Source organism: Galeopterus variegatus, unplaced genomic scaffold, assembly GCF_000696425.1.
Source record: "Galeopterus variegatus unplaced genomic scaffold, G_variegatus-3.0.2 Scaffold11226, whole genome shotgun sequence".
Classification (NCBI taxonomy): domain Eukaryota; kingdom Metazoa; phylum Chordata; class Mammalia; order Dermoptera; family Cynocephalidae; genus Galeopterus; species Galeopterus variegatus.
The window spans coordinates 3,551-13,962 of NW_007737337.1; the positions used below are offsets into that span (position 1 = coordinate 3,551).

At 39.6% G+C, this 10,412-nt stretch overlaps 1 protein-coding gene across 1 annotated transcript in view; it reads right to left on the reverse strand.

Annotated features, from left to right (window-relative positions):
* Positions 1-810: 810 nt before the first annotated feature.
* The window catches only part of LOC103610486 (melanoma inhibitory activity protein 3-like), a 43,825-nt gene continuing 34,223 nt past the window's right edge, over positions 811-10,412 (reverse strand). Inside the window, 9 exon segments of the mRNA XM_008594644.1 lie at positions 811-1,616; positions 2,630-2,783; positions 4,710-4,789; positions 5,926-6,063; positions 6,229-6,329; positions 6,453-6,520; positions 6,595-6,630; positions 6,739-6,799; positions 7,561-7,662. Of these exon segments, the coding sequence (XP_008592866.1) occupies positions 1,306-1,616; positions 2,630-2,783; positions 4,710-4,789; positions 5,926-6,063; positions 6,229-6,329; positions 6,453-6,520; positions 6,595-6,630; positions 6,739-6,799; positions 7,561-7,662 (1,051 nt within the window). The 3' untranslated portion in view covers positions 811-1,305.

A 10,412-nucleotide genomic window follows, 5' to 3' on the forward strand; every position in this document is an offset into this window, starting at 1 on the left:
AATTGATCTTGCAGCATTTCTTCAAGAGGTTCAAACAAAGACTGCTCTCCCTTAGAATCGCCCATTTGACTGTTTGCATGTTTCTTCTCAGCTATAAACCGTTCCTTGAGACCATTAGTCTTTTCTAGAAACACACTTTTGTTTTCCCCTAAGTTGGCTTCTTCTGGTTCAGGTTTAGGTTCAGTTTCCTTAGATACTTCAGGAGTTTTTTCCACATGCACATGCAGAGAAGTTTTTTCTACAGCTTTCCCAGAATCTCCAGTTGCAGACTTGTATAATTCCAAAAACCCTAAAAGTTCTTCTACATTATAATTATCAAAATCGTCTCTTCCGCCATCAAAGCAAACAAAATCTGTCTCCTGTAAGGGAAAGAAAAACATTGATGTGTCACTAACCAAGAGGCACAAGAGCAAACTCTTACCATGCTACTGACAGAGAAAACCCTAAGTTCATTTTGGCTCTAGAGGGGCTCCTGTGTCAACCTTGAGTGATGACTACTCTCAGGCAGTGGGGGGACAGGAGGCTGGAGCCCACTTTCTCACCCAAGTAGTACTCCTGGCTTCGCTTCATTCTCTCTTCCCCAGGAAAGGAATGATTCATGTGGCTGGTGAGTTATGCTCAGCCCCATCCCTGTGTTGTGTTTCGGACCTGCCAGAGGGAATTCACAGGTGCCTTTTAGGTTGAATCCTTAGCAGTAAGCAACAGGGAGTGTGCTGCCAAGTCACCATCTTTAGTTCTGAAGAGTTTGAGTTTACATGTTCCCCAAATGTCACAAGTATCATGATAATCAACTGAAACAGACACTTCGGATATACTAATAAAACAAATTTTTATTAACTATTACTACAGAGAACTTCAGCAAGAGGGGAGATGAAGTTTAGTGATCTTTTAGTAAACATTTTTAGCGTAACAGTCTTATAAACACCATTGCTATGTATTTATCTAGTGCATACTAAAAACAGGATAATGGAAATACATGTTCTTAAAGCATTTCCACAGGAAATGTTTATATTTTTTATGACATTCTAAATCGTTTAGCAATTACATACATATGCTACATTAACTAAAACACAGGAATTCTTTATTGCACATTTGAAAATTGTAAGGATGCTCTAGCTTAAGAGGTGATTTTTATCTAGGGAGGAAAACCACATTTTTGAATTGTTTGGCTCAAGAAGCGCACTGCCAAGGCAGCTTAGTTCTAAAACATCTTAAAGTGAACTTCTGGATTTTGAAGCCAATGAAGTCCTTTACTGTAATGAATAGTGTATAGTCCACTTTCTCCCCAACCGTCAGAGGTTATAGTTACGGGCTCTGTTTTAAAGCCCGTGAACAGTCCTGGCTACTGCTCTGAGAGGCAGGTAAAGGCTCCTCTCTCGAGCCCGAAGGGAGGAAGTCTCTTGCAGCAGGTAGTGGTGGGTAATCCTGGGGGCCATGGGTTGGGGGTGGTAATCGGCTACCAGGAATAAAGTACTCTCTCGGGCCAAGAGAGCCGAAAGGTCTAAATGGTGTGTGTCCTGGTACAAATCCCCGAGGGTCAAAAGGCAGGTCCCGTCTTCCAGGTGGAACGCCTGGTGGATATTCTCTTAAGTCTAGTGGTGGACGCATACCAGGACCTGGAAAACAAACATTCAGTCATGTAAAAATACCTAGGAACATATCTAAGTTAAGATGATTCCAGGTACATTAATATATTCTCTAATTTCTCACAACCCTAGAACGTCAAGTGGTGGCATCCCAGTTTTATAGATGAGGCAAACTGAGGCTCAGCAATTTTAAGTTACATGCCTTTGGCCAGCCAGCCACGAAGGAGCATAGGCAGGATTTAAACATGGCTCTATGTAGCTCCACACTTGCATTCTTTCCACTATACAATCATGCCATCTTTTTCTCATAAGAGCTCAATTTGTACTTGGATGTACCATAATACCATACCAAAGTGACAGATTATGAAATAGGGCTTCCCTGCAACAAAGAAATTTTGACAAAGGAAACTCCATTGCCTACTATTGTAAAAATTCATGCAAGAGCTCAGCATAGAACTAACATATGCCATCAAAACCAAGGTGCTTGCCCTGCTGGAGAAGACCTTCTAGCTTCATCCAACTAAATTCAGCAACATTCACTGGATAGCTATTACATCCTACCTTCTCTTTAAAAACTCCTTCTGATCTATTCCCAAGTGAGGAGTGAGGCTTTAACCTTTCCTTCTTTTGTGTTCTGTGACCCATTTCTTATGCTTCTGTTATAGGTGATCACAAGCTTTATGTTGTAGAATCTATGTGTCTGTGAACTACAGGACATCTTGAGTTAAGGGATGTGTCTTAACCACCTTTCTATCCATTGCAGAGCCTGGTACATAGCCATGGGTGTTTAATAAAAACCTGCAGAAGTAATATTTCTATCACTAGCTCCTTTCCTTGTCTAAATGAGATAGTTGCTGCCATCTCAGTACAGGGAGACTGTGTAGCACTCCATGTGTCCTAAGAACTTGAGCCAAAATTGAAATGTACTCAGTCAGATTTATCCTGTATTGCAAAGCCCTGCAATAGCAACCGTTTTAGCGAGGAACAGAGAGAAAAGATGAATATACTTTACAAGTCAGGTACTACTACTGAAATCATCGTACCGAATGGTGGAGGAAAAGGCCGAGGCCCGAAAGGCCCGCAGAGCTGAGGAGGTGGTCCATATCGAATGGGTGGTGGGATGGGGCCTCCAACCAGGGAGCTCATGGGGGGCACCCCCGGAAAAGGAGGCGGGGGGCCTTTAGGAGCCATATTAACCTGAAGAATAGGAACAATTCAAGTTTGGAAAATACTTCGGTATGACAGACAAAAGCACCAACACCAGTAAAAGGTAAAACCAAAAGAAGCAGATGTCAGACACCTGTCCAAAGAACGGAATCAGTGCAACAAAATTCTACCCCTCCCCCGTTTGTTCTAACTGACAGCTTAGAGAGGTTATAGGGATGCCACAGGAGTGAACAGTCTCACTGTAAGCATATTACTGTTTGTGTCTGCGAATGGAAGGGAAAAGTAAGAGGAATGTCAAAGGTTATCAATGGAGATGACTCCTGATTAATAAAAAAGTCATACCATACACACTGTGATGTACCTCTAAGGCAGTCACTCCCTCCATTCACCACAATAGCTCTTTATTTCCATATTAAGAATGCAGAGAAAAGGAATGAAAAATCCATTCTCTACACATGTTCTAATAGCTACTAGTCAGAGTACCTTCAAAAGGGCTTTTGTATATCTTGAATTCTCAGATCTCTAAATCTCTAAGTATGACCATCTTATTTTCATTGTGGGAGAACAGAGTTTTAGATAATTTGCTGAAGGTCCCCCAGCATGGAAGAGGCCAAGCTGGAATTCAATACCAGGTTTGCCTCCAAGCCCTTGCTCTTTCCACCTGTGCTTTGCCTCTCTAACAAAGCGGTCTCTACTCTCTCTAGAGTCTTCCTCCTCAAAGGGCTTTTGGGTCTTACCCAAGCTTCCCTTGGATAAAGAGATCTCTCAAGAGATATGTGTTACTGGAGTCCTGCCCTGGAACTCGGAAGTATCTTCCAACAGAAACAATGTTATATATACAATTAGGCAGGCACAGCTCTAATACTTACCTTCATTCATTAGAAATACTATATGTTATAAGATACTGACTAGCCATTTCCTATGGTAAACTGGGTTGGAACTCTAAATATTTAAACTTACTTTGATTTCAACATAGAGAAGCACTATGAGGTATGATCAGAAGACTTACCAGCTATAACAGCAACAGAAGTAACAAGAGAATACAGTTATGTGAACATAATTTAAGGCCATTGTTGGGAATGGTAATTACAGATTTTCACTACTATTTCACTTCCAGCAAACATTCTTCTGTTATCAAACTGTAATTTCAGATCATTCAAAGAAGGCTTTGCCAGGGCCGGCCCGTGGCTCACTTGCGAGAGTGTGGTGCTGATAACACCAAGGCCGTGGGTTCGGATCCCTATGTATGGATGGCCGGTTAGCTCACTTGGAGAGCATGGTGCTGACAACACCAAGTCAAGGGTTAAGATACCCTTACCGGTCATCTTTAAAAAAAAAAAAAAAAACACCAAAAAACAAAGTAGGCTTTCCGTAGCGTACAAGTGGAGAAATTCTTAAATAGCACTCTTCCAAATGAAGATATAATAATGATGGGTTTTGCAACTTAAAAAGAATTTATTTTGCCTAAGAGCATTCAACACTGAATCACACAATATAGTTGAAATGATGACTTTTCACCCTTTTAAAGTTAATTACAATTATAGCAGATGCTCTGAACAGGTTAATTGTCTAACCAAAACAGGCAAGAGGAGAAAAAAACAACCAACCAACTAGTCAGATTTCACAACATTCCCAAATCAAGGACAAGGGTGAGATCAGTACTGCAGTGCAATTTAAAGCCAAGTACATCAGTACTCCTCATATCCTTTCCAGAAATACACCAAGTAAAAGCCCAGTCCGGTCCTCGACCTCTATGTACTTACTGCTCCTGGATGCTCAGCCATAGAAGTAATGCTGGGAACTGAAGGGCCTTCAGGCTCTTGGGGAACAGTTTGCTTTTTAAAAAATAAACAATAGAACACACAAAGAGGAGATGAGGCAAAGAGAGAGTGCTGTAGGAAAAGCTGAATGTTCCTGAAATACCTGATTGTAATTCACAACAGCTGCAGCATTTACCTTGCCCTCGTCCATCACCTTAGAAGGGGAAGAGCTTCTTGAGTTGCTGTTCATCACGGCAGCTGCACCAGATCCTGGGTCTGTCAAAGGCCAGAGTACTTATTTAGACTTATTTTGATTGTACACTGTGAAAAGAACCTCCACTCACCTTCCACCATGACTTTAGACTCTTTGAACACACTTAGGTCCCTTACCAGACGCAGAGGGTTTCCCAGACACCTCAGAAGACCATTGAGGATGAGACAGAGGCCCATCCACTGGCCCTTGAGAAAAAGATAACTGAGCCCTTGAATGTATTCTTTCAGAAGAAATAAACAATTGTGGACAGACCTGGGTTCAACTCTACCTAGAAAGCGGCATTAAAAACAGGTCTCCCAATACACTTAAGGGAAATCACTTGTAATTTATGCATGGGCTTAAAGAATTAAAATAAGAACTGTTGTGGATTGAAATAACAGCAATAAACCCTGCACATTAGCAGCACTGGTTCTGTACTTCATTTTAGCTTGATATAATTCTATAGGCTGATTGTTTTCACTATATAATCTGACTTCAATATCTTACCTAGCATTATAGACATATTTAGGATTTTTGAAACAAACTTACAGTATTTCAGACTATAGTGCTGATATATAGAAGTATGTATGCTGCATAAACTATAAAGGGCTTAAAGAATTAAAATAAGAACTGTTGTGGATTGAACTAACAGCAATTATCCCTGCACATTAGTAGCACTGGTCCTGTACTTCATTTAAGGTTGATATAGTTCTATACGCTGATTTTATTCACTATATAATCTGACTTCAATATCTTACCTAGCATTATAGACATATTTAGGATTTTTAAAACAAACTTACAGTATTACAGATTATAGTGATGATATATAGAATTATGTATGCTGCATAAACTATAAAGTTTTAAGGCTAGTTTTATAATATTCAGGAGAGGAATCTCACATTTAAAGATAAAAGGTTATACTTCCCAGTAAAAAGTTAAACAAAAAACAAGAAAAGGACCTCCACAGAAATAATAAGTAAATGCTTTCTGTTCTAAAGTAGATCTTGCAGTAGACTATCCACCAAGACAAATTAAGGAATTTGCTTCTGTCTACCGGAAAGACCCAAATTCTACAATGTTATTTGCATTAGAAATCTTGAATAAGAGGGAACGAGCACTCTTGAAACAGTTTATTTCAGGGTCACATGTGAATGCTCACCAAATTCTCTTCTAGGCATATCTCTTCGGTTGAGCGTAGCGGAGAGAGGCCTCCCGGGTGGCTCTGCTGCCAGTGGAGGGGAGCATTCTCCACCACTCACAGGGGATGGGCCAAACGAGCCATTGTGGCTCAGAGGACCTGAAGAAGACAGCATCTTGTTACCACTTTCAGACCTTTCTTTTCTTTGGTAAGTTCTTGGAATTATTTCTAGGGCATCATAACTATTACACACAAAATAAAAAGTAATTTATATACACTTTACACCAAAAAACAGATTGCTGCTTTTTACGAAATGTTTCCCACCTCTCCGTGAAGGGTTTTGTGTGTTTGGTCTTCCTGGCATTGGTTTTATAATCACAGGCTCTTCTTGCTGCAGTGCCACCTTTTGAGTTATTTCGAATAATCTTGAATATAGAGAAAGAATGGACTTAAATATGAAATAGAAATCAATTCCTCATTAGAGACCACGTAATACAGCCTTTAAAGAACTAAACAGCATTGAAAATAGAGATATCAAAATCACTTACTTGTGTCTCAGGTCAGCGGCTTCCCTTTTCTCTTCAGCTATAGCCCTTTCTGCAGCACGAACTTTTAGCTGTTGGAGAAAATATATTTAAATACAGTTGTGGTACATTATGCACAAAGTAAAGGAAAGAAAGAAAATCTTACCCAGTTATCATGCACTTTTTTTTCCTGAGCAGCAATCTGAAAAGATACATCAAAAAATGTTTTGGAATTCATTATAATAGCCATTATAACAGCCTGTATTTGATACCAAAGAATTCTGCAACTGTAGGGCAGTATAATTATTACCTGGTCTTTAAATGAGCGCTCTGTTTTCTGCAATTCTTCCTCCATTTCTTTAATTCTCCGCCTAAGAATTACACTTGTTTTTACCAGTTAAAGCAGAAGTGGATAAAAATTCAAACAATCTGGCCACATTCCCTATACTCTTAACAACTGTACCGTAAAAGACTTCATCCGTACATCTAAAAACATATTTACATGGTTATATAAATAGAGTACAACAATGATGAAAACACATATTTACATGGTTATATGTACCGTAAAAGACTTCATCCGTACATCTAAAAACATATTTACATGGTTATATAAATAGAGTACAACAATGATGAAAACTAATGCTACACAATTTCCTTATTATTTAATGGCTAGAAATTTTGAGTCGGTGGAGATTATGAGTTGATAAATTATAGTATCTTTATATGTTCTTCAATATGTTCCCAAATAATTCTATTAATATCTTCCTTGATAAAGCTTTTTTCCCCCCCTTTATCAGAAAACTTCCAAGAGTTATGACTACTGCATCTATCAAATGGTACAGTAACTTTAATGGCTTTTGATACATCCAACAACAAATTGGTCTCTAAAGAATTACTGCAATACATACTCCCCTCTCCCCCAAATTGTTTGCATGAACCAAGTTCCCTTACAGTCTTGCCAGCACTGGGTATAAAATTTAGTTTTTCTCTTGTGTGAACTGAAGGTATTCATGCCCTCTGACATTTATGCTTCTGTACAATTATTTTCTTCTACACAATGTAAAAATGGTTATTAAAAAAGCTAACACTACTTTCATTAGCCATTGACACCACCTTTAGAAGCTGAACTCACTTGTAAGTTTTTACTTCCTCTGCAGCCAAAACCGCCTTCTCATCTGCAGTTGACAGCTGCTGCTCTCTTTCTTGCCGCTCATACTCTTCTTGACTCAATTTCCTAAGATAAAACGGGTTGTCAAGTGAAAGTGTTTCTCTTTCTTCCTAGCAGTCTAGCTGAAATCTCTATTCAAATGTCACTTCCCATCCTACTCTCAAAAATACACAGACACAAAAAGTCATAGGAAGGAATTCAAACCTGCCATTAAGGGATAAAAATCAAACTATGAACTGTTTGAGAATCACCTGCATTTTCTAACTCATAATTCTCTGCTCACTAATGAATGAGACAGATGTAAGAACACTGTGGGCAATCTCTTGTGCTGGAGATGAAGAAAGCTCACCTTACTTCAGTGTGGAGAGCCAGACGAATCAACCGAATATAACTAAGCTTATTAGGGTAGAGCAAGGGTGAATTACTTCTCTTATTTCTACCATGGAAAGACTACTAGTTACTTTTCTTATTTTGTTATGGATGAACTATTTCTGAAACCAAGACATGATAAAAGTCATCAGCCAAAGAGCCTTTGGAACATGTCATGTAACTATGGAATTAACAGTAGAACATTTTCACATGTCAGATGTGGAACTCCTACTACCTACTTCGATGGAATCATGGTTAAGGAAAGAGGCCAATCTGAGTACTGGCAATGTTAATTGAACAGAAAAAGAATCCAAATGGTCCCATAAACAGGGTGTTATCTACTAGAAACTGGTTTGAACCTAATAACCTACAAGTTTGTGATGTCAATCTACTATAACATAGATTGTAAAGGGAGCAACATTGAATTGTTTAAAAATGCTATTTTCTAGTAACACTTGTGCTTCTTTACCCATAGTTCTGATTCAAGATACTTGAATTGAAACAACTTTCTATGAATCAGAAGCAAATTTAGAAGAGCTATAGTAAAAAAAGGTTACTAACACCAAAGAAAAAGGTTTAGGTATTTTTTTTTTTTTTCTTTTTTCCATGTCCGGCAACAGATCGCAACCCTCAGTGTTGCCCCCGTACCGGACCGGGACCGGCAACGGGATCGCAACCCTCGGTGTTGCCCCCGCGCCTCGCTCAGCCAGTGAGCGGGAACCGGTCTGTATGTGGGATCCGAACCCTCGGCGGGAGCGCCTCCGCACTTCCCACGCGGCGCACTAGCGCAGTGCGCCACCAGGCCGGCCCAGGTTTAGGTATTTTTTTTTTTTCTTTTTTCCATGTCCGGCAACAGATCGCAACCCTCAGTGTTGCCCCCGTACCCGACCGGGACCGGCAACGGGATCGCAACCCTCGGTGTTGCCCCCGCGCCTCGCTCAGCCAGTGAGCGGGAACCGGTCTGTATGTGGGATCCGAACCCTCGGCGGGAGCGCCTCCGCGCTTCCCAAGCGGCGCACTAGCGCAGTGCGCCACCAGGCCGGCCCAGGTTTAGGTATTTTTTTATAACTGCTCATTCAGTACTTCAGCAAATATTTTACATGTGGCTATAATAAAGCAGTCACCTTGTAAGATGCTAAGATAAAATTATGGGTGAAGAACTATCTATCCCCCCCCACAAATAAAGGAGCTCACAGTTTAATGTATAAAAGATATATATAAGAACAGAACAATTCCTCCCTAACTCTAATTTAGTAAGAAATAAGAAAAAAGTGAGACTTGAAGACCAGAGAGAATTTTGCTTCCAGTAGTAGAAGAGTTAGTCTGAGAACAATTAGAACATCTAGACAAAAATAGAAAGAATGTGCTTGAAGGCATCAGAGAGCTAATAAGGCAGGAAAGATACATGTGTATGGCCAAGATCCAGTAGGAAAAGGAATCTCAGAATTACAAGTAAGCCTGGCATTTTAAGCCACTTTTCCCCTTGGTTCATCCACACACTGAAGACAGTGCAGTGAGATAAGGAGGCTGAACATACAGGTTTTAAGAGATCTCTCGTTCAGATAAAAAAGAGATGGAGTTCTGGGCTGCTGGTGATGGGGGAAATCTAGTAAAAGCCCTAGGCTTTGAGTTGAGACTAGAAAGTGCTGGATACATGGAATAATGAACTGTCAATACAATGTCCTCTGAAGGAACTGACATTTTTGAATGACCTTAAGTGCTGACTGGATTAAGTGACGACCACTTGCTAGGAATAAACTCAAATATTTCCGGTTGGAAGATCACACCATCCTAGGCCTCAAATTTCCTTTATCATTATCATATGCAATGGTTGTCACTCAATCTAAACTGACCAGGTACTCCACAAGATAAGACAATGTGATCAAAATCTAAAATAAAAGAGAAATGGACTGAACGTCTTCACATAATGGAATTATTTTTATATAGATTTTTAAATTGTTGTGCCTTACATATTTAAGGAAGTGAAAGTCAAGATCAAGAATTTCAGCAGAGGATTAGAAATTATAAAATGAAAAATAGTAACTGAAATTAAGAACTCAATGACTGACTTTAGCAGCAGATTTGTTAACGGAAGTGAGATTTTAGTACACTGGAAGACAGGTCAAAAGAAAACATCCAGAATGAAGCAAATTGAGAATGCAGGAGATAGAGGAAATAATTTGTAAAAAGCCTAACATGTTTAATTGGTATCTCAGGAGAAGCCAAAATGAGGCAAAATTAATACGTAAAAAAAAAAAAAGAAGAAGACTCCCAAACTCAAGAGGTGTTCATCACCCAAGCAGCATAAATGCAACAGAGAGACAGAGAAAGGGGAAAAATGAAAAACCCACACTTAGACACCTCCCCATAAAACTGCTGAAAACCAAAAAGAAATATGACTGGAGGTGCTAGGACAGGGGTGAAACATTTGAAAGAGGGGAAAGAAG